The sequence below is a fragment of the Leopardus geoffroyi genome, chromosome A3 (assembly GCF_018350155.1).
Source record: "Leopardus geoffroyi isolate Oge1 chromosome A3, O.geoffroyi_Oge1_pat1.0, whole genome shotgun sequence".
NCBI classification, from domain to species: Eukaryota; Metazoa; Chordata; class Mammalia; order Carnivora; family Felidae; genus Leopardus; species Leopardus geoffroyi.
This window is the reverse complement of record NC_059336.1, coordinates 22702692-22727254: the sequence shown is the minus strand read 5'-3', so window position 1 is coordinate 22727254 and position 24563 is coordinate 22702692. Positions and strand designations below refer to the sequence as shown.

Below are 24563 nucleotides of genomic sequence, written 5' to 3'. Positions count from 1 at the left end.
AAATTATATACTTAAAACTTTTTGCCTTTGACTGTATACACTTCAGTGAAAAAATAAAAATAAAAATAAGACATTTTGAGAGGGGACTGAGAGATGACCCAATGAATACCATTTAGTGCTTACTTTGGAAGCTGCCCAGTCAATCCAGCCTTTAGCACAAGGGTCAACATTAATGAGCACGAGGCCTTCCACGAGCTCTGGATGATTGAGCTGAAATAGACAAAGACAACAGTTTGAAAGTTCCACTCCCAGCATTCTTCTATAAACACTGGAGCATGGTTAATCAATTCTTATGTATTATGCCATAATGCCTCAGAGTTGAAAGTAAGACTTCAGAGAGGTGCTAGGTGCAGAATATTTGGAAAAATTGCTCTTTAAGTCTGACTTAACATCTGGAAAACCAGTTCCTTAAAATGCTATGAAATGATCTTGCCTGGCAAGGATCTGTGAGGAGACATGATATTTATTTCCTGATCAGAGGAAGGCACCTGGTAGTATCTCTGCAGTTGTTTAGCTCATGGTGGGTTCTCCCTGCTGGGAAAGTACCCTTGGAATTACTTGGCATAAGGGGCTGCTGAGGCTTAGACTGGAGAATTTCACATTCATATAGCCTTGACCCCAATAGGAGCTTCTTACGTTTTTTTTGTTTTTTGTTCTTCCCCCAGAAAGCACCTGAATGGGTGATACCACCCTACCCCAAAAGACTGTCCTATCACCCAGGAGGCATCTGAAAAACATTTCTTTTAAAAAATTTTTTTTAGATTTTATATTTATTAAAAAAAATTTTTTTAATGTTTTTATTTACTTTTGAGAGACAGAGAGAGAGAGAGACAGACAGACAGACAGAGCATGAGCAGGGGAGGGGGAGAGAGAAAGGAAGACACAGAATCTGAAGAAGGCTCCAGGCTCTGAGTTGTCAGCAAAGAGCCTGATGCGGAGCTCAAACTCGTGAACTGTGAGATCATGACCTGTGTCGAAGTTGGACGCTTCACTGACTGAGCCACCCAGATGCTCCTTTTAGATTTTATTTTCAAATAATCACTACACCCATCGTGGGGTTTGAACTTACAACCCCAAGATCAAGAGTCACAAGCTCTACTGACTAAGCCAGCCAGGCACCCTTGAATTAAGTAAGTAAGTAAGTAAGTAAGTAAGTAAGTAATTAGAGTGTGTGTGAGAGTGAGCACACACAAGTGTGCACAGGGGAGGAGCAAAGGGAGAGGGTGAGAGAGAATTTTCAGCAGACTCCACACCCAGTGTGGGCTTGATCTCATAACCGTGAGATAATGACCTGAGCGGAAATCAAGAGTTGGATGCTTAACCAAATGAGCCACCCAGGCACCCACCCTGAAAAAATTTCTTAATTTCTGTTTCTTAAATAGAAATCAACACAGACATTTCTATTTACACTCAAAACTCTCCAGTTTACTTCCTTTCCCTCTGATTACACTGATTATGCTCACTATAGAAAATCTGATAAACAGAAATTACAAAAATTAGGAAATAAAAACTTGTATTCTCTAACCACACAACATCAGTCCCTGTTAATTAATATTTTGGTATACTTCCCTCTAGTCCTTTCCTATGTCTATCACAAACTATGGTGAATCTGTATTTTAATTTTTTTGTTAATGTTACAGTATATGTGAATCACATATCATTACAAACTCTTCTTATAAAATTTTAATGGCTTCACAAAATTCCATACATGTTCTCTAAGAATTACTTTTTATTGATCATACTCTGCCCTCATTCGTGATTTTTCAGGTACTGTAAGTACAAAACAGGGCTTTCTACAAACCTTTTTCTGTTGTTGACAGAATTTACAGAAAAACTGACATAAGACCCACAGTAGTACCTGGTCACTAACACAGCAGTAGAGCTGTGACCTAGGCAGTGCCTCAAGGGTAGCAGGACTAATCCTCTGTACTTACTGCAAATCTGCTGAGGATGTAAGCTCCAGCTCCAACTCCAATCCCAATGATGCTTTTCAGACTGTGAAAGGGGACATACCAACACTGATAAGATTAACTCACTTGGAGGGGACATGGCATAATGGAAAAAATACAACTGGGTTCAAATCTGGCTCTGATGCTTACTGGGTTCTAGAAGCTGGTTAAGTTTTTTTTAACTTTCCGAGCCTCAGTTCCCAATCTATAAAAGGATATAACCACCTATTTCTAAGTTGATTTTAAGGGTTAAGTGAAATATGACTAAAACATGGAGTCATTCTAATAGCTCCCTCTCCTATCACCTCTATGTTCAACCTAACAGTAAGTCCAAAGAGTCTACCTCCAACATATTTCCATCTATCTCTATATACTTCACTCTAGCCCCAGGCATTCAGTATCTAGTCGTCTCTTGCCTGACTGCTGTAATAGTTTAATGGTCTCCTGCTTTTTCTTTTTTACTCTTCTCCAACTCATTCTCCCCACAGCTAGACTAATTCTTTTTTTTTATTAAAAAAATTATTTTTAACATTTATTTATTTTTGAGAGACAGCGACAGAGAAGGAGCAGGGGAGGGGCAGAGAGAGAGGGAGGCACAGAATCTGAAGCAGGCTCCAGACTCTGAGATGTCAGCATAGAGTCTGACACAGGGCGCAAACCCACGAACAGTGAGATCATGACCTGGGCCAAAGTCTGACGCTTAACCGACTGAGCCACCCAGGCGCCTCTAGAGTAATCCTTTTAAAAAATATAAACAGCTTTACTGAAATGCAATTTAATACCTAGAGTGACCATTTAAAAGACTAAACTGGAAAAAAAAAGGCAAAATTAATGCACATTCTTATCTAACCCATTTTTAAATTCTATACCTGAAAGAAAAAAAAAGACTAAATTGGATATCACTCCCCTACTTAAAACTTTTCAATATTTTTTTTTTTGTCTTTTGAATAAAATCCCCATTTCTTACCTGATCTGTGAGACTATGTAATTGGGTTCTTGTCTATTTCTCAAATTTCACTTCATGCCTTTCTCCTACTTGCTCATTTGGTCCAGGACTTCTGGAAATATTATTCCTTCTGGAATCCTCTTGCCCTGGCTCTCTGCTTAGAGAGGCATTGCTCAACTAGCCTTATCTCTGTAAACCTGGCCCTTCTCTAAGGCATCACCCTCACTGACTTCTCTTACAACACTTTAGTTGTGATTATTTGCTTATTTGTTGTTAATTATTCCTCCCACTAAAATGTAAGTAGGCTCTGTGAGGACAGTGACTATTCCATTTGTTCACCATCGTAGTCCCTAGATCAGACACATGGTAGAAATTCAATAAACACTGTGTTAAGGAACTGCAGAATGAACCTACCTTAAGTGGGTAAGAACAGGAGGCAGCATTTCAGCCAACTCATCCATTGTGGGGTACTGGTACCTGAAATCCAGAAGGATACCTCCTGAATTAGAATGCACCCACATTTCCCAATCACAAGAACAGCCAGAAGAGTATGGGGTTCTTAGAGAAAAGCATTCCCTTTACCAAAGGCAGAAAGGAGATGATGTGTGGAAATGACTGTGACATGCTGTGCCTCTCTCTAAGACTTCCATGCTGAGAAGAAAGGAGAAGAATCTATGTGTTTCTATTTTCTAAAGGGCAGTCTCTGGGACCAGAAGAAGCCATTTGAACAGAACAAGTAATATGGCTCTCTCTGAAGGCATTTCCAAATCCCTAACAATCACTTCAACTGGGATTGAGGCTCAGCAAACTTCCAGCAATAACAGCCAATTGAGGAGGTGGCTTTTGGTCTGCGGCTTATAATCAGGCAGCTAAAGGCAAAAATAAACAAAGCTTTACTGGGCCTAACCACATTGGATCCTTGTCTATTTCTCAAATTTCACTTCATGCCTTCCTCCTACTTGCTCATTTGGTCCAGGGCTTCTGGAAATATCATTCCATATCCTAGACTCCTCATCATGAATGCTGATTTGTTTTATTTAGACATAAGATAATGTGGTTACTTTATTGCTTTTGAATTTGGTGTATGATATGAACTACACGATCCTAAGATGGCCAAGCAAGGCCAGGAGCCGATTCAGACTAGGAACCCAAGAAAAGAAGGGAGCATCCATAAAGATTACAGAATCAAAGATGGAAAGAGAGCTTAAGACAATCTAGGATCTACTCTATATGTGACAGGGGAATCAGCCTGCCTCTGCCTGAAACACTTTTTAAGTGATGGAGTGCTGTTGAGCCATTTGTACACAAAACAGAAAAAAGGAACCAGATATAAATCTTGTTGGATATAAATTGATCATTGGTCAATTTGCATCTGAGAGACAGAACAGCCCGAACATGTCAATAACATGGATTCTGGAGCCAGACTGCCTCAGTTAAAATTCCAGCTCTGCTACGTATTTGTTATGTGATCTTGGCAAAGTTACTTAATATCCCTGGGCCTCAGTTTCCTCGCCTGTACAGCAGGAATAATAGTAAATCTATCCCATAGTTCTGTGAGGGTTAAATGACTTAACAGATATGAAGCGTTTAAAGCAATGTCAGGAATGCTGTTTAAGTCCAATTAAGTGTTGGTTATTTTTTACCTGCAATGGTCTGTTTCACATCAGTCCCTGGCAGAGGCAGCTCTGGAGAGGAGCCAAGGGAAAGGGGAAGAATCTGTAATTCCACAGCTTGTGCTTTCACTCCCCCTTCCAAGGTCTTCTCCGTAATTACAATGTCCATGGAAGAGTGAGGGAGACTGCGGTTCCACCATGCAAAGCAGGTTTAGGATGAGGCCAAGAGCTCCAAGTCCATTCAAAATGCATCTCTATTTGACAGGGTAGCTTCTCAGAATAAATGCTTACAAAAATATTCAAATTCCCATCACTAGACTGGGAGGTAAGGTTGGGGAGGTTCTCCCAGGAAGTACAGATGTATCGGAATTTGTTCTAGGTAGTTGGAAGTTTTAGGGAGGGACACAGAAATGACATTTTAAAAAGATGAGGAAGGGGACAGATAAAAGACAGTGAGATGTGGGTGTTTCAGACACTTAAGCCTTGCAATTACAGGGTGACAGATTCCCATCTATGGAGAACCATTCCTGGACGTAGGAAAATATGCAGTTTCCCTCAACAGATTGTACACAACAGTCCTCTCAGAGCAAGGAAAGAAAGAGGAGGATAGTTGGTTGATAAGTATAACCATAGCCTGTGCTAAAATCAACAGGAGAAATCAATGCTACTTCTCCCACTGTAGCTCAATCATTTGCTCTTCTGAATGCATGGCTTCTAGAAGGTCTTGCTTGTGGCCTTACCCTGTTGGGAAAGAAGGTGCACCTTCCTGTTGGCCTGGGGCATCCACATGACAGACAGCAAAGTGCTGGGTGATCTCTTGCATATCCTCAAAGTTAAAAAATGCATTGAAACAGGATTTATCTGCAAGAATAAAAATACTCGTAAGTCACAGACTCTCTCTCTCCCCAATTTTCAACGGAGTGTCCATACAGTCCTCTTCATTTCTCTCCAGTTTTCTTCGACTCAATTAATTCCATATCATTGTCCTCTTTCACTCCTTTTATTCACTGTTCCACCAAAATCAGGTGTCAGAACAATGTGATTCAAGCTGCCCTAAAGGCTGAATACCAGACATCCCAATGACCTGAAAACGACACTGAATTCTCAATTCTACAGTGTCTAAAAAATGGAAACCAATTCTGGTATTGCACAAAATAATCTTGCACCCATCATGCTGTCATTTCTCATGTACCTTATTCCCCCATCTGACACAGAGACGCTGACTATATTCCAAGAATGTGGCTAGAGTAAATATCCTGGGCTACTCACATTCACCATGTGGAAGACTGTCCCTTGGAAAAATTGCTGCAGTGTAGAGATGGGCTGCTGCTTTAATTTCTACCCTGTTAGTATAACTGCTTAAATCACTTCTCATGCTTAAGGGGCTACAAAAGCTCCAGCACTAAACTGTAGCCTCAAATAAATGTAGGCCACCTCTGAAAGCCAGAGAAGCATGGAAGAAAAACATACACATGTACAGGCTCTGAGCCTGTGGCTAGAGCCAGAATCTTATACTATCTAGAAAAGTCCACTTAAAATCACTGATGACAGGCTATAGGAAGAACACTGTCACTAATTCATTGAAGGGCTCACAACAAAGTTAAGTTGAAAAAAACCAAAGAAGTATAGACTTAAACAAAACAAACAACTGATCTCTATTCTACTCTTTTTTTTTTTTTTAAAGACACACTTTATTATTATTATTTTTTTAAGTAAGTTCTATGCCCAACGTTGGGCTTGAACTCATGACCCTGAGATCAAGAGCTGCATGCTCTATTGACTGAGCCAGCCAAGCGCCTCTCAGCTCTGCCCTTAACCAGTTCATCCTTTACCAGTTAAGACACAAAGGTGAGATATAATTCCAGTATCCCCCAAATGCATTTTCCTGCACACTTCCCAGACACTTTAACCCTGCATTAACAATGAGGAGGGAAGGTTAAGCCAGAGAGGAGAAAACCTGTGCTGTGTTAGAATACTGGGGTTTCTTCTTTTTAAAAATAAATATACAAAGATTAATTATTATAATAAAAAAGGAAGGTATAAAATCAAATACATACGATTGAGGCCAATGTCATGATATGTCAGAATAACTGGTCTGTTTCCCTTTGGGAGGCCTCTGATGGTGACGTGAACCACACCGTGAGTTGTTTCTATGTCATGTTCCTGTAACAAGACAATGTATTGTCTCAGCAAAGGCAGAATGTACTTCCCAGATGGCTGAAGTTCCATAATACCTATTTATTGCTATTTCTCACTAGCTGGGGCAGGATATATCACTGAACCATAAGCACACCAGAGACATGTTATACTATATAGCATATTCCTACTTTCTAATTCCTTCCAGATAAACTAACAAATGAGGGGAAAAATACACCTTCTCATCCACAAAGCTTACTATCTTTTTTTTTTTTTTTTTTAAGTTTATTTATTTTAGAGAGTGTGCAGGGGCGGGGCAGGGAGAGGGAGAGAGAAAATCCCCAGCAGGCTCAGTGCTGCCAGGAAAGAGCCCCACATGGGGCTCAAACCCAAAAGTCGTGAGATCATGACCTGAGCTGAAACCAAGAGTTGGTTGCTTAACCGACTGAGCCAATTCAGGCGCTCCTAAAGCTCACTATTTTAAATGAGGTAAGTCAGGGATCTGTTGAGAATACACTTGCAAGTAGCTTTTAAAAGATCAGCAAGCTGGGTAAGGAGCCAGGTAAGACATGGGGGAAGAAAAGGAAGCAGAAAATATGAAGGAACTGCTGGGTAAAAGCCAGATGTTTCAGAGCCTCTAACCTCATATTCAGCAACTAATAAGTTCAGTAGATACTTATGGGTGTGTCTGCCTAAAATCCCTTCCCTTTCCTGGCAGCTGCTCTCCTGTGTCACCCATACATTACAGGAGGCTCTTGGCTGCCATGTTTGTAGGATGTAACCTTATGGTCATGGCTTACTGAAGAGAGGTGAGCATCTGGTCCATGGTGGGTATGTATCCTTCCCTGAGAATTTGTAACTGGGACTAAGAGATTTTATCCTCAATTTGGTTCTTCTCTTGAAAAGAGAAGCAGACTTGGGAGCTTTTAGTAAACATTTCCACTGCTCTAATTCTTGGTTCTAGCTGTATATGGTCTTAATTTCTGAGACATTCCTGAATTGCCTCTGGTTCAAGCTAGCTTGGGTGGGTTTGTTTCCTGCACCCCCAAAGAATCCTAACCAAGTCAAAGAGTAGAGTTTAAGATGTAGTCAGAACAGAGCTCAGGAACTAAACAAAGCTCAAACAAGATGCAATTGGAGCTAGGACCAGCACTAAGAGTGACTGGGTAGAAAAGAAAGGAACTGTAGAAAAGCCACTGAGGTTTATTCTAGTCCTCTTCGATGTCTGTATTTCTCAAAAATAAAAAACTATTATGTCTAGCCTAGTGAATTTTTGCTGATGAAGTCCTCACCTATCTCAGACAGTCTTATAGTAGATAAGATAAGATGTAGCTAGGATAAGATTAACTGTCAATAAGAATCCCAGCAAAGGCAAAGGGCTTCCAACTTAATTTCCTATCAAATTATGAATCTCATCAGAACTCTGGTTTCTTCTCTGATGTGGGGCACAAAATAGTCATAGGCTAATTCAGTATCAGTGTATCATAGTATCATAAGCCCCAGGCTGGTGCAGATAATCTCTATCAAATCAAGTCATGAATGACTGTTTCTGTATTTCTCTATTTCCTATTCAGGCCTATTCAAAAGACTTGGAAAGGGGATGTAAGAAATGAAGGAAAGAATCAGATACTTCAAACTGGCTATGACGTATAGGGTTTAGAAGAGATGAATATAAAGAAATAAATTCCTGTTACTACATGAGCATTTCTCTTGTAGTAATATCAGAAGTACTGAGGAACCCCTCACCCCCACCACTATCAAGTTTCTTCATTAAACAACTATTTACTGAATCCCTAACTACCAGACCCTGGACTAAGATCTGGGGATAAAAGTGAACAAGAGAGATGGGATCCTTATTCTCACAGAGATTATGTTCTAGACAGGAAGGCAGGCAATGAACACACAAATCAACCAACCCATAATAATAGTATGTGATAAGTGCTATGAAAGAAATAAACAGGAAACCATGATAGAAAACTGAGGAGAAAGACATTAACTCTATTAGCAGCCAGGAAAGTGCAAATTAAATTTAATGAGATGCCATTTCACATACACCAGATGGCAAAAATTTTAAAGTTAGGTAACACCAAGTGTTGACCAAGATACAGAGAAACAGGAACTCTCATACACTGTTGGTAGGCATGCAAACTAGAAAAACTACTCTGTAGAACAATCTAGTAATCTCTAGTAAAGCTAAGAGGTATCTATCCTACAGCAGTTTTACTTTTAGGTGTAATCTAAAGAAATTCTCAAACACAGTCACACACACAAAAGGATATATACAGACAGATACACTGCAGCCTTATTTATAATGTCAAAAAATTTGGAAGTAGCCTAAATATTCATCAACAGGAAAACTGATAAATAATGATCTATTCATATAATGAAATACAGATTAAAATGAACTAGAAGCATTAATATACAGATAAAATCTTGAAAACATAATGCTGAGTAGAAATGCAAAAGGGTATCTATGTATCGCTTAGATTTTTTAAAAAGCAACATTACATAGATTGCATGTTTATATATATACATTTAAGACATAATACTTAGAGAAGGAATGTACACTAACTTTAAGATTTTGTTTCCTTCTGGGAGCTGACAGATTCAGAAAAGGAACTCAAGAAGGCTTTGATCTCTCTCCTGTTTTAATACCTCCCCCTCCCCCCATGTTTTACTTCTTGAGAGAAGGAATAAAGAGGAAGAAGCTGGGTCCTGCCAAATGGATGACGCTACAGGAGAACCCAAGTTGAAGAGACTGCAACAATTTGTCAGCTTCACAATCAGGTTGCCGGAGCCTTCAGTAAAGTTTTGCTAAAATACTCCAGCTTGGTTTCAGCTGTGCTACTGAGGATGGAGGGAAAAACCAGGTAACACTGTGGCCCTAAGGCTAGCAGGACCTCCCAAAGCTAGGTAATTGATGATGAGAGTGTGTGTGTGTGTGTGTGGGGGGGGGGGGGGGGGGGTAGGGTACTTAGCTGTCAGGGAAGTTCAGAAGAAGGATGATGAAAAGGGAGACATAACAGAAAGGGAAACGTAACTCTGTAATCATTTCTTAATCTGGAGAAATTCAGAGTTAAAACTGGATCCCTACAAGACCTCAACTTTTTAGGGAGACCTCAGCCCCTACTTCCCCATTATAAGCCTCAAATTATGTAACGACTCAACTATTCATGGGCCAAGAGTCCTGCGACCTATTTGGAGCAACACTTGGTTGTGGATGTCTCATTCATTTCCAAAGTATGTGAATGTAAATGTTCTTGGTAGAATAAAAAATATGAAAAGAAAGGAGACACTCACCTCCATGTGGACTCATAAATATATCCTTTGTGACTCTGTGTGTGAATAGCTGAAACAAGTCTCCATCTGGAGATGAATGTGCAGGGACCCTGGCTATGGTCAGGCAATTGCAGGGGTGATGCTGCTGCCACCTTTCTGCTTTAGTCAACGATCATCTGTTTCACAAGCTGCTTTTCCAATTACCTCACCCTTCCCCAGCATTCTAGACAGTGTGACTACACAATGAGAGCCCCTGATCAAAGGGCAAAGCCCAAGTAGTGTCTAACAGGCTCTGGTCATAGATCTTTCCCAGCACTCTGATTATTTATCATCCCCAAGGATATGGACTTCTTACACACAATCCCTTTATTCTCCAGGCTATAAAATGACTTGAAATCATATTGGTTCTGTCTCCATCCTGGACTGCATCTCCTTCTTAATCAAAGACGTAACTTTAGGGGCGCCTCGGTGGCTCAGTTAAGCATTCAACTCCAGCTCAGGTCATGATCTCAACGGTTCGTGAGTTCGAGCCCCACATCGGGCTGTGTGCTGACAGCTCAGAGCCTGGAGCCTGCTTGGGATTCTGTGTCTCCTTCTCTCTCTAATCCTCCCCAACTCACACTCTGTCTCTGTCTCTGTCTCTCTCTTTCAAAACTAAATAAAAACATATTAAAAAAAAAAAGATGTAACTTTCTTTTTTCTTTATATGTTTTTTATTTATTTTGAGAGAGAGCACATACGTGAGTGGGGAGGGGCAGAGAGAGAGGGAAAGAGAATCCCAAGCAGGCTCCACGCTGTCAGTGCAGAGCTCAATGTGAGGCTTGATCTCAGGAACCATGAGATCATGACTGGAGCCAAAATCAAGAGTCCTGGACACTTAACCAACTGAGCCACCCAGGCATCCCTCAAAGATGTAACTTCCAATTGAAGAGTTTTTTTAAGAATTTAAGAGTTTATGGGGAGGGGCTGGGGTGTGAGGACAGGTTAAACAGGTGATGGGGATTAAGGAGTACACTCGTAATGAACACTGAGTGATGTATGGAATTGCTGAATCACTATACTGTATACCTGAAACTAATATAATGCTGTGTTAACTAACTGAAGTTAAAATAAAAACTTTTTCAAAACAGAATTTAAGAGTTTAAGGATATTACCATTATTTTATAATAATCAATTTTCACCTTTTTTTTTCTGAGTCCTCTTCCCTCAGCTAAATGTGCTGTTATCAGAATTACAAAATCTGACTTGCCTTTTCTCTCTGAATTCAGTTAATTTTTGATCACTTCATGCCCGTTAATACTTCTTCTCCCTGGCAGTCTGAAATAGTTTAGGAAAACTTGAATGACAACATACTCTTGGAAATATCAACATTTTTGTTAGCATGGAATTTTATTGTTTCTAATAAGCAGGCTACTTATGAGCCTTGGATACAGTTTTTGTTATTATATAGAAAACATATTTTAGGTTTATTTATTTATTTTGAAAGCAAGTGAGTGCCTGTGCATACATGTGCATGAGTAGGAAGGCAAGAGAGAAAGGGAAAGACAGAATCCCAAGCAGGGATCTCTGGCATGGGGCTCAATCTCACAAACCCTGAGATCATGATCTGAGCTAACACCACGAGTTGGATGCTTAACTGACTGAGCCACCCAGGGGCCCCAGGAATTTTTGATATAATACCTCTACTATCTTACCTCTGTGTAGGGGCATAAGGTTTTTTGCATAACCTCATTTACTCCCATAGAAGAATCTGCCTCTAAGATTATTCAGCCTTCTGCCTATCAACAGATCACTTTTTCTTTCTAAAGTTCCATGACACTTTTCCCTGACTCTAGTCTCAACATTCTCCCTCCTCCTCTTACCTCTTTCAGCCTAGTTCAGTCAACACTCTTGCAGACTGTTTCTACTGTTACTTCTCAACCACCCACAACTCTCGGCCTTTACACAAATCATGCTCTTCATCTGAAAGCCTCTTTTATAATATGTCCATACATAAAATCTATCTTTTCTTCCTTCAAAGCCAACTCTAGTATCATCTTCACATAGCCATAGTTAACAATGAGGAGAAAAAGAGTGAATGGTTATTTAACCCACATGCAACAGCCAGAACACTGACTTTCTACGTAGAAAAGTCCAGGCAGGAAGGGTTCCGGGTCTGGCCAATTCAAACACCCCACTCTCTAGCCACAATGAGTGAATGTACACGTGACCCATGCTAAGCCAACAAGAATCTGCCCCTGGACTTTTGCCTAGAGATACAGGTAAACATCTTTTAAGCAGTGAAGCTAGTAACCTGAAGTTGGCAGCCATTGTGCCCATGATATGACAGAGCTCATCAGAGAAATAAAACCTTCTAGTGACAGGGGAAAAGGGAAATGAGAATTGGGGTGCTGATAAAAAGCACTTTCGCTATTCCTGTAGGATTCTTTTTACCCCCCAATGAGAAAAAAAGTCACCTATATCTTTAGAACTTACTAAAATCAACCTCTCTCTTCCCCACTCCCCCAAACAACTATGACAAAATCAACCCCAAAAAGATGGGGCATCTCAAGGGGAGGAACTATGAACAAAGGCCACCAGAAAGGAAAAGCATGTGGCAGAAGTGGGGTAGGCCAGCAATAATTCCAGCTCTCCTGAGAGTGGGGAGTATATATAAAGGAAGCAGTGGGACAAGAGGCTGAAAGGTGGACTGGGGCCACATTCACATCCTTCAAGGCCAAAGAGGAGCACGGAGCTGGTCAAGCTTTCTAACACAGATTATAGCAGATAGTTGAACTCCAGATCTCTCCAAACACCTCTTTTCTGGGGAAAGAACTTTCAGGATATTTATTTCACTTAATTCTTATTTTGCAAACGTGCCCATTCATCAAATGATCTTCAAGAGTTTAAAGCTGTTTAATGATTAATGCAATTAGATGTACATTCCTGAGGTCTTTATATCTATTGTAGCTTTTTCTTTTTCTTTTCATGACATCAGGTATATCACCCACTGAATTGTAGTAGTGGTACCAGGAATAAAAAATTAAGGAATTTTTAACTTTTCAAAAAGAGAGTTTAAAGCTGTTTAAACCCCTTTAGAAGAGGCAGTCACATATATACATTTGAATTGCACTACTAAAAACCAATCCTCACAGTTGGGTTCTATAAATCAGTTCCCCAAAGAGTTACTGCAATTAAGCAGCTAGCATGAAATTACTCAGCCCTTGGCCATGCCTGGATTATTCCAGGAGCAAGAACTCCATTCTTATGAGTGCACTCCATTATTAGCCTCTTCTATGGGAATGATATATCCTGGCAGACAGCAGCTTTGCACTCTCCATTAATATTTATTAAGTACCCCTCTGGTAGAAGTGGAAGGCAATTTGATAAGATATGCCAAGAGCTCTAAATACGTTCATTCCAAGAGTCCATGTAAGGAAGTATCCTACAGTGTGGATAAAATTTATGCACAAAAACGTTCAGTGAACTGAACGTATTATAAATGATCTAATTTCCAAAAATAATGGAATAGTTAAGTCATGGTATAGCCAGATGAGGAAATACTAGGCATCTCTCAGAAATTATTTTTGAGTGTTTAAAAATGATATAGAAACGAGACTGTGTTGTAATTATGAAGTCAGAAAAGGGGACACAAAATTGTACATCCAATTTGGCAACTATATAAATTTAAAAGTTACTTTATAGGGGCACCTGGGTGGCTTGGCTGGTTAAGCACTCAACTCTTAACTTCGGCTCAGGTCATTATCTCGCAGTTTGGCAGTTTGTGGGATTGAGCCCTGCACTGGGTTCCGCGCTGACAATGTGGAGTATGCTTGCAATTCTCTCTCTACCCTCCTCAAAATAAATAAATAAACTTTTTATTAAAAAGTTACTTTTAGGGGCGCCTGGGTGGCGCAGTCGGTTAAGCGTCCGACTTCAGCCAGGTCACGATCTCGCGGTCCGTGAGTTCGAGCCCCGCGTCGGGCTCTGGGCGATGGCTCAGAGCCTGGAGCCTGTTTCCAATTCTGTGTCTCCCTCTCTCTCTGCCCCTCCCCCGTTCATGCTCTCTCTCTGTCCCAAAAATAAATAAACGTTGAAAAAAAATTAAAAAAAAAAAAAAGTTACTTTTATAAAAATTATACACACACACCTATTTCAACACCAAACATAATAATATAGTTGTCCCTAGATTATGAGTTTTTTTCTTGTTCTGTATAATTCTCTGTGCTTTCCAAATATTCAACTGTGAGCATGTACTCTGCCAATAACCTGAACATAAAAGTAGAAACTAAAAAGAAATAAAATAAAAGATGGTTATCTCTAGGTAGCAGGATCATAAGCAACCTTTATTTTTATACTTTTCTAATTTTTTTCTGATGTTATATAAAGTGTTATTATTTATTTATTAAGATTTTATTTTTAAGTAATCTCTATACCCAATGTGGGGCTCGAACTCATAACCCTGAGATCAGGAGTCACATGTTTTCCTGACTGAGCCAGCCAGGCACCCCAAGATAAGTGTTATTTTTTAAAAGCAATGTATCATGTACACTTGCTATAGCATATGTCTCAGCTCTAATTCTAAACCTTTTTTTAAAAAATTTTTCTTTAATGCTTATTTTTGAGAGAGAGACAGTGAGAGCCAGGAAGAAGCAGAGAGAGAGAGAGAGAGGGACACACAGAATCTGAAACAGGTCCGGGCTGAGCTGTCAGCACACAGCCCGATGTAGGGGCTCAAACTCATGAACCGTTGAGATCATGACCTGAACCGAAGTCGGATGCTTAACTGACAGAGTCTCTCAGGTGCCCCTCTAAGTCTAAACCTTTAAATGGTTTCACAAGGAAAGGAAAATTAAGCAGCACCCACATAGACAAATGGACAATAAGCCTGCTGATACATTGTTTCAACTGGCAGTAGGCTCTTTTCTCCTTTCTCATCAATCCTAAACACATCACCTCTAACCACCCCTTCCCACATTACCTTACATCCAAATATAACTGCTGTTTGTCTCAGTGGAGTTAATTATCAATGAAGTGACTTAGGACAAACAAAGAACCAAGAAAAATGGTAAACTTTTTTTTAAAGTAAGATCGGGGCCCAATGTGGGACTTGAACTCACAACCCCGAGATCAAGAGTCGCATGATCCACCAACTGAGCCAGCAGCCAATGCCCTGAGAACTGGTAAACTTCTAATTATAATTTCAATTATTGGAGGTGAAAAAAAAAGCATGTAGTTGATTGGTAAAGAAAACAGAGGGAAAAGGTGGCTCAGAGTGACATTATGAGCTTGGCTGATGATGCTAAGGTAACTTCCTGGGGACGTCATCAAATATTCCTTAAAGATTTTTCTGAGGCAAGACAGAGATCAGAAGGAAACCCTGATTAAATAGTTTCAGGTAACCTAGTATCACAGTAATGCTAATGGTCAACACCAATGCCAATGCTGAATGCTTTAACATTTAGTGACAATGTTGGCTTTAGATCTGTTTTGTCTCCTAAGAAGGCCCAATGGTTTCTGGGAAGCCTTCACGCAAACTAGGCCATTCTAGACTTCTTATATCACAGTTCCTAGTTTTTGGGACTTCTATCGAACTGTCGCTAGACTCTTGATCCAGCTGTCTCCAAAGCATCACATAAGTCTTTAACAAAGAGACAGACTAGAATGGTGGTAGAAGATTTGTGAGAGCTAGAAAGAGGAAAAAAGAAGGGTCTATGGTTTTTTCTTCTTTAGAGCACAAAGAACCTGTACATTCAAAACAGTGACAGACACGTGATAGTGACAAACACCTGCCACCATTCTATTTGTATTAGGACGGAACTAAAAGTTATATTTTACAAGGCCAGAACATGTTACTACATCAAAGCTTCACCAAAAATATCATGAGTTTTTGCCAGACTATTTTTAAGCCTTAATTTTAAAAAACTGATGCATAATTATATTTCTAAAACTCAATTTCATTTATACCTAAGTATACTTATGTATGAAAAAGTCATAAAGAATATATACCAAATACCATACACTAGTGAAATAACAAGTAATTTTTATTTATTTACTTTTTGTTTTCTTATCTACTTTGCAGTGAGCATGTAGTTTTTTACATTTCATTTTTCTTTTTGGGGCAGGAGGTACTCAATTTGGTGAAAATCAAATCAATGTATCTACACTTTTTTTTTTTTTAAACTAGGCTCTTTATCCAGTGCGGAGCCCAACACAGGACTTGAATTCACAACCTTGAGATCAAGACCTGAGCTGAGATCAAGAGTTGAATGCTTAACTGACTGAACCACCCAGGTGCCCCTGCTTCTACACTTTTAAGTTGAAGTGTATGTACGTATATGTGTGTGTGTACACACACACACACACACACACACACACACACACACACACACACACACACTGTTGTTCCTGGGATTTTTCACTTTGAATTCTACTGTCACCCTTTCTCAAATGATCTCCTTCTAGGTAAATTATATCAGATATTAACAATAGCCAAATTCAACTGGTTCAACCTAGATCCAAACTATAACTGAAATTAGGTCAAGTTAAAAACAAGTAAACCCAAACTTGACTTTAACAGCACTAATTTGATTCTCTTATATATATAAAGTACCAAACAGTCATACCAAGAGGTGTTTGATACTGGGATTCAGAAATCTGTAACAATGCTATGAGCCTATCCCCTAACAAAATCAGTTTCAGCTGTTCTGTTAAAGAATTTCAGCTTTCAGAACAACTCAACTCCTTACAACATCTCAGCTGTGGACATTTTCAGATGGGAAAGAACAGACAACAGATCCAGGAAGAGTGGGGTTTTGCAACCCCAATTCCACCCAATGGCAAGTTATGAAACCTGACTCTCAATTTCCTTGTCTGTAAAAGAAGGACAATAAGAACCACCTTGTGATAGTGCTCCAAGAACTGGAGATGTGTATATTTAGTATCTACAGTAGGTACCCAATATTGCTATGATATAAGTGTGCATGCAAGATAAGTATTAGTTCTTCCTTTTGATGCTAATGCTATAGACAGACTCCAATGTACTTAACATAAAATGCATATCTGAAAATAACTATTTGCCTATGCATATACAGGATGGCTGAATCCTGGAAGCAAGGAAGCTGGTTTTCCACACCTTCCTTCTTTGCCTAGTACCCTCTGAGTTTACTTCATGTTGTTTCAGACAGCCACTGCTATGAATCCATCCCCAAACATAAGGTTCTCATTTCCATGTACTCACTTCTTCCTCCCATTTCTTTCAGGGTCAGTCAACAGATAAATTAGGTAGATGGAGAGATGCTGGTTCATTTTATTGATCTGCAAATTGGCAATAGAGCTACAGGCAAAAGCAACGAGGAAGAATAATATCATTTAATTAAGGACTAATGACTCAAGTTGAATTTTGCATCTCCAAGCATAAAGCCAAAAGAAATCTCCATTTTGTATTAATGATACTTAGTTAATTTGTCTTTTTCTTTTAGAAAAAGATTTTGTTGATCAGTCTCCCCTCCAAACTCTCCTCCCCCACCTTCTCTGCAGTGAGGTGACACCACTCCATTTAACACCTGTGACTGGGGTTTCCAATGGAGTTCTTAATCAGAAAGTGACAGCTCAACCCAGTAACATACAAACATAACACAGGCACCTGGCAGGCAATTTTTGAACACTACAGCAAATCGTTTTAAATAAACCTGATCCGATGACCAAAAGAACAGGAAGGAGTTATGATTAGCTATGAAGAGAGATCCACTTCTACAAGGCCACCAGCACAGGGAGGGAAGCACTGCAGAAATCCTGTACATAGCCCCCCTTGGTGCTTGTACAGTCCTTACCTGACAGTCAAAGTCCTGGAAGTTTCGTGTACCAGTCTGTCAACAGAAGGCAGAAAACACAGTCAGTTTCCCCACGTGGCTTCCCCAAATGTGCAGCAAATTCAGTTCACAGTGCAAGCAGTGCACGTGCAGCCTTTTGGTCACCATAAAACTAAAATGATTCTCATCAAAAGGCTTCAGAGACAGGGTGGGCTCCTAACATGTAAAAGGTAAGATTACACTTTGGCAGGCTTCCTGTAAAGATAAAGGAAAGGAGCCTGGCTGCCCAGTAATGTAATTTCCTGCTTCCCTCCCTAAAGAGAGCAGTGAGAACCTGTGGGAAGAGGATAAAACAAGGATCAAAGTCTTAGGGCACAGTCATAACCCACACAGAAAGTATCTGGGAAAAAGGGGTTGGAGGCCAACCCTGAGAGGAGCAAAGGAGGGCAGGAGCCAGGGTGCCCAGAACCAGGAATTAAAGAAAGAATCAAGAAGAGAACAAAGATATAGATGGATCGGAAATGGAAGACTTGTAATTTAACAAGGGAAAAAGGCGGTATCACTGAAGGAGGGAAAGACAGACAAAACAGGATTCCTAATACACTGGCCTATCTGTTGCATCCCATAAAATTGCTGATAGGAAAAAGGACAAGTCACTGAGTCATTTCAAAAGTAGAACATAGTCAAAAGATTCAAGGAGAATTCACCAGACTTCTAAAATGAGATTAAATCATAGTAATGTTTGTTTGGGAAAAAAAAAAAAAAAATCAATGGCAATGACTCAGATGCCAGAGTTGCAAAAATATGACCTAAGAGTATACAAAAAGGATAATGAGTGATATATCTGAGAGGGAAAAAACCATTCTGACCTGATCTTTCATAAAGTAAACACCCCCACCCCCCGGGGGAAAACGTCTCATTATTTAGAAACTGTGTTAGAGTAACATATCTGTTCTGTCTACAATTGACTTCCAAGAGATGTGGAGCCACTACTAAACACGTTCCCAAAAGCTGCCCTTCCAGACAGGATCTAGATTTCTGATCCCAAGGGAGTATGAAGAAGTCAGATACCCCCTTTTCAAGATCCTATTAGAAACAGTTCTGTATCCTCTACCCACACTGCTGGCAGAACAAAACAGGTTAGAAACACAGCCCACTGTGTAAAAACAAACCAACCAACCAACCATACACACACACATAAAACCTCTAAGATATAAACTGTCCTCTCTATAAGAGTTAACTAGAAGAACCTACTGAGATAATCTAGAGTGACACTATCTATTAGGGTAGCCATTAGCCACATGTGGCAATTAAAATTAATTAAAATAAAAAATCCAGTTTCTCTGTCACATTACTCAGATTTCAAGTGCTTGATAGACACATGTGGCTAGTAGCTACTCTATTATTGGGCAGTGCAGATACAGAGCATTTCCATTATTGCAGAATTTCCATTTTTCCATTTCCATTACTGAGAACTTCTGGATAGCACTGATCTAGAAGCAGAAAGCTTCTGAAAGAACAAGGCTAGGGAGGAGCACACCCTTGTTTCTCTAAAATCGGCAGTGAAGTCACAACAGATTACCAATCACAGAGACAGAAGATGGGACCAAGAACAGGAAAGAGTGGTAGAGACAGCTAGTCTGAAATATTGCTCCTGGCATGAAACCACATTCACAAAATAAAGTCTGATGCAGTCACAGCACGGAAAGACACCTAAGACACCATGCAAATGGGACTGGGTAGCACATCTCTGAGGAATGCTGTCGTTGGCAACAAGGATCATAATGTTCCATGGCTCCCACTAGCCCCACAAAATGCCTGAGAAGTCCTTCAGAGAAGTCACTGCATTTAATTTCTAGTTAGATTGTGAAAAGCAAAAGGAAGGGCCCTCTCATGCACTACTAGGGTAGATGGTTTAAGTAGGATATGGTGACTAAGCAAAAATAAAGGATACAAACAGTCTTTACAATTTGACCTCAACTACATTAATATGCACCAAAAAAAGACTAGCAGAAAAATACCAAAATGTTAACGACAGCAGCTATTTCTCAATAGAGAGATGATGGATGATTATAATTTTCTTTGTACTTTCCTACAATAAGCAAGTAACTCCCTTTTTGTAATTAGAAAAGTAGAAAAAAAGGATTTGGTATGATACAAAAAATATGTTTGTAACTTGTTATTTTGTAATATAAAATTTAAAGATTCATTTAATCTTTTGAGGAATAATGTATAATGATATACAAACAGACCATATTAGACTTCAATCTTTTGGCTTCCCAGAGGTTCCTTTAGAGACTTAGAAAGATTAAAGAAAATCACTCTAGACTGAACTAAAATCTTGGTCATAGAAGAGAGACACAAATTCGGATGAGCTCTTTGGGAAGCAGCTGTCACTGTATGCATGAGTTTTCCTTCCTCACAACCACATGATCACAGTCATGAGGCATTTTTTGAGTTCCTAAAGCCTGAGATGAACACAAAACCTCAGAAATACCAAAAGGAGAAAGAGGCAATTCTCTCCAGAAACCAAAGCCACCCTTTTTCATTAACTATCTAGCAAAAAACAACTACGTGTTCCTTATCCAACATTCACAGCTGGACTCCCAGAAAAAAAGGTACTGTAACTGGACAAAGACTATCTAACAGTTGTTGACTTTAATTCCAGTATAATTAATGTGGTGTTATATTAGTTTCAGGTCTACAAGGTAGTGACTCAACAATTCTATACATTCCTCAGTATAACACTTGTTATTGTTGTTGTTTTAAAGAGGCACCAGGTGGTCTTGGAGAGTGGCTACAGGCTTCCTGAGTGATCATCCTAGAGAAAGGATATGATTAAGTCTGTTTGATAGTATTTGGCATCCAGAGTTTCTGAATGGAGATCATTAGCTGGTCTCCTCTCAACTGTGGTAAACTGAAGCCATATTCTCTGAATTCATTAAAAATTCAATACTACTCACTGGGTGCATCCTAGAAGAAAGAATTCCCTAGGGACTTACCTATCTCTGATATTAGAGGTACATGGTTATACTCTAACAAAATTCCCAGAAATTTCAAGTTCTGGGTGTTTTCTTTTTTCTTTCTGTCCATTTTGAAGACACCATTAACTCCATCTTCAGAGAGATTCTTGCACTAAGCAGACTTAATTAGCAGAAAAGGAGTCAAGAAAAAATTAAAATAATAGAATAATTGGAGGAAGACAGTAAAAAAGAGTGGGCCAAGAAAAAAGTAATTACTGAAAGTTGCAGTCAAGGTAGACGCCAGCCAAAGGGAGTATTTCCTGGTGTAGCCTCAAGACTACACGTAGAAGGTGAATGAAGATAAATGAAGCAGCTCAAGAAGGTAGATTAAAAAGTCATTCTCTCAAATATTGTAAGCCTGGAGAACAAGCAAGAAGCAACTAAGAATAGATCAATGAATGAAGAGAAATATGAAAAGAAGGATGATGGGGGGAATTTAAAAAACAATTGCTAGGAGAAAAGAAATGTAGTTTCCCCGACATGAGATCTAGTCAAGAGGCATATATAGTTTCAAAAGACAGAAAACAACAGATATAAAGAAAGACAAGATGCATAAGACCTTAGAACCAACTACCAACAGGAAGAGATTTGGGGCAAATATACCTGTTCTGTGAATCTGAAGTATGGTAGGGTACCTCTATTCCCAGTCCTGGTACTCAGTAAACACAGTAAACATCATTTTTAAAGGTTATAAGCATCTCAAAATAGAGATATTCAATTTGAGTAAGAAATGAACACCAAAGTTACATGCACTTTAGGAACTAAAGTGGGGGAGAAGGAGTTGTTACAATAATAAAAGTTTTAGAAACAAGCTGATTTGAAAAAAAAAAACTGTCAAAGAATAAAATAGGGCATTTCTAGTAACAAAAGACAATCCCTACCAACAGAAAGTGGAAAGATGGGTAACTGTATAAGCAGAAGGGTTAGATAAACCTAGAAAATACTTTTTCTTTGTTATTAAAGATTAATTTAATCAATTAACACGGATTAATAAATCAATGTTTTTACAATCATCAATAAATCTTTATTTTAAAAAGTTTTTTTAAGTTTATTTATTTTGAGAGAGAGTGGGGTAGGGGCAGAGAGAGAGGGGAGAGAGAATCCCAAGCAGGCTCTGCACTGTCAGTGCAGTGGGGCTCGAACCCATGAACTGTGAGATCATGACCTGAACCAAAACCAAGAGTTGGACACTTAACCAACTGAGCCACCCAGGCGCCCCAATAAACCATTTTTATTTTATTTATTTATTATTATTTTTTTTTAATTTTTTTTTTTTCAGCGTTTATTTATTTTTGGGACAGAGAGAGACAGAGCATGAACGGGGGAGGGGCAGAGAGAGAGGGAGACACAGAATCGGAAACAGGCTCCAGGCTCTAAGCCATCAGCCCAGAGCCTGACGCGGGGCTCGAACTCACGGACCGCGAGATCGTGACCTGGCTGAAGTCGGATGCTTAACCGACTGCGCCACCCAGGCGCCCCACAATAAACCATTTTTAAATAGAAATCTGATCAAGCTGAAAATCCAAAGTGAAAATTATATATATATATATATATATATATTTGCACGAGTGTGTTTGTGTGGGTATATGTGTATATATATTTAAAGCACTTATATTATGGACTTCAAAAAATACAAAGAAACTGAGACTTCACAAAGAAATTTATAAAGAGGTTAGATACTTGGATAAAACTGTCTATAATCAGATAATCGTCTGTACACTGCTGAAAAAGTACAATTTCAAGTCTAAAATAAACTCTTCTATAACATACTATCAGGTTAATGTCATGTGTCACGGACCTCCTGCACTAAAAACTCCTTAGGTAGCTTGTGGCTATGGCTTCTTCCACTATCTCCTGCTGATCTTGTAGCCAGTTGACAGTGGTCTGTCACAGTGGTACCATTACTTGCTTGGGAACTCATTTCCTGCTCCAGTCCCATCTAGGCCATTTATGACAATATGTGACAATCACTTCTTAGCACATTAATAGACACCCACCCTCCAGTGCATAGTAGAGGTAGCACTTCACAAATAGTCTTTAATGAAAAGGTCAACAACTCTGTTTTTAACTCTAAAAAAAAAAAGAAAGAAAGAAAGAAAGAAACCTTGGCACTAACCCTTCGCCTGTCTCTGCTGTCCTGAAAGTTACAAACAAGCTCATTCATGGGTTTTCTCTCCTCTGCTTACATTTCCAGTCATGAGTAGAGACGGAAAACTTAAACTGCGATACGGTCTATCTCACTTTCTATTTTAACAACCAAAAAAGGTAAATAACTTGTTTCTATTCTCTCCACTACTTATTCAACCTACTTGATGTTTCCTCAATTCTGCAGAAGCCAGTTGTGGCTTTCTGCTTATTTTCTCAAGACTGCCCTGTGGCTTTCACTCGGTTCAGTATTTTTTGTACCATTTTTGTACATTTTTGTATCATTTTGTACCAAATCCTTTTTTTCTGGTGTTCCAATTACAAAAAGGAAAGTACACGCTCACTGTAGAGAAGTATAAAGAAATTTATAACCATCCATCATCTCTCTATTGAGAAATAGCTGCTATCATTAATGTTTTGCTCTGGCGCATACTTTAATATAGTTGAGGTTAGAGAAAATGAAGCACAAATCAGTCAGCTCTCCTGCTTGTTATAAGGTTGAGGAGGTTGGAATGACCAGCTTCAAGAGGCAGCAGGTGGTGGGCAGAGCCCTAGACCCCCTAATCCAAGTTGAAGTCAACAGATGTGGGTTCACCACCCTTCTAGACACTACCTTTAGACAAGTACTATAACCTCTCTGAGCCTATCTGTAAAATGGAGTTAAAAATACCCTTAACTACTTATTTCATAGGAGGTTGGGAGATTTAAAGAAGATAATATCTGTGAAAATGCACTAAAAATAGTTAAATGCTATTTAAGAAAAAAAATCGGTTCACACTTCTATACAATGTCTGCCCCCCAAAACAAAGATAAGCACTGGCAATTGCTTCATTTCATTACTGGAGCCAAAACAGGCATGGCAAAATTACCCACTTCTTCACAATTCTGAGCCACAGACAAAATTACAAGCATACTAAAATTAAATGGGAAAAGTACCAACAAATGACAAGAGACAAGTTAACATAAGCCTTGCTTAAAGCTATTCTGAGAATGCTTCCTTATAGTCATCTCAGGACAAATCTCTCCATAACAGGTTGGGTCTAGACGTCCTCTAGCTCCCTGAAGCTTGGAAGGGTACAGCAATGTTTTCTAGCTAAGAGTATATCTATGAAAATGGGCAAAAAGACGAGATGAAATGATACACATCTCTAGGCTTTTCCTTAAAGACACATGGCAAGCCACAGAGGTGATGAGGTCACATAGTGGAAAGGACTCAGGGTTTAGAATATGACAGACCTGGGTTTCAGTCCTGACTCTGCCACATACTGACCGGGCAAGCCAGTTTTTCATCTTCTAAGTGAGGAAAAATACTACCTACTTCAAAGGGATACTCTTGATGATTAAAAGAAAGTACGTAAAGCACCTGGCACATAAAAGGTGCATAATCAATAATAGCAGGATAGGCCAAAAAACTTGCCCCTCCCCCACCCAAAAAAACCTTCCAGACATCTATTCCTATCAAAACCTGAAGGCCTATCCCCTATGGCAGTGGTTCTCACCTGGGGAGACTGTGCCCCCATGGAACATTGGACAATGTCTGGAGACATTTTGGTTGTCACAATTGAGTGGTATTGGAATCTAGTGGACAGAGAATCTAGTGGTATTGCTCTAGTGGAATGCTGTTGAACATCCTACAATACGCACAACAGTCCCCACAACAGTTATCCATCCCAAAACATTAA

General features: G+C 39.4%; 1 protein-coding gene across 8 annotated transcripts in view; it reads right to left on the bottom strand.

Annotated features, from left to right (window-relative positions):
* Positions 1-24563, bottom strand: part of NDRG3 (NDRG family member 3) — a 68723-nt gene that overhangs the window by 22138 nt on the left and 22022 nt on the right. For 4 of the 8 annotated variants that reach the window (XM_045444679.1, XM_045444682.1, XM_045444680.1 and 1 more), the window contains exons 3-8: positions 17735-17770; positions 6566-6671; positions 5249-5369; positions 3310-3372; positions 1935-1995; positions 124-210 (exon numbers count right to left, since the gene is read on the bottom strand). In XM_045444679.1, the coding sequence (XP_045300635.1) occupies positions 124-210; positions 1935-1995; positions 3310-3372; positions 5249-5369; positions 6566-6671; positions 17735-17770 (474 nt within the window). Of the gene's footprint in view, positions 1-123; positions 211-1934; positions 1996-3309; positions 3373-5248; positions 5370-6565; positions 6672-9944; positions 10102-17734; positions 17771-24563 lie in introns of those variants that run through there. The other 4 variants (XM_045444681.1, XM_045444684.1, XM_045444685.1 and 1 more) reach the window with 2 other exon arrangements.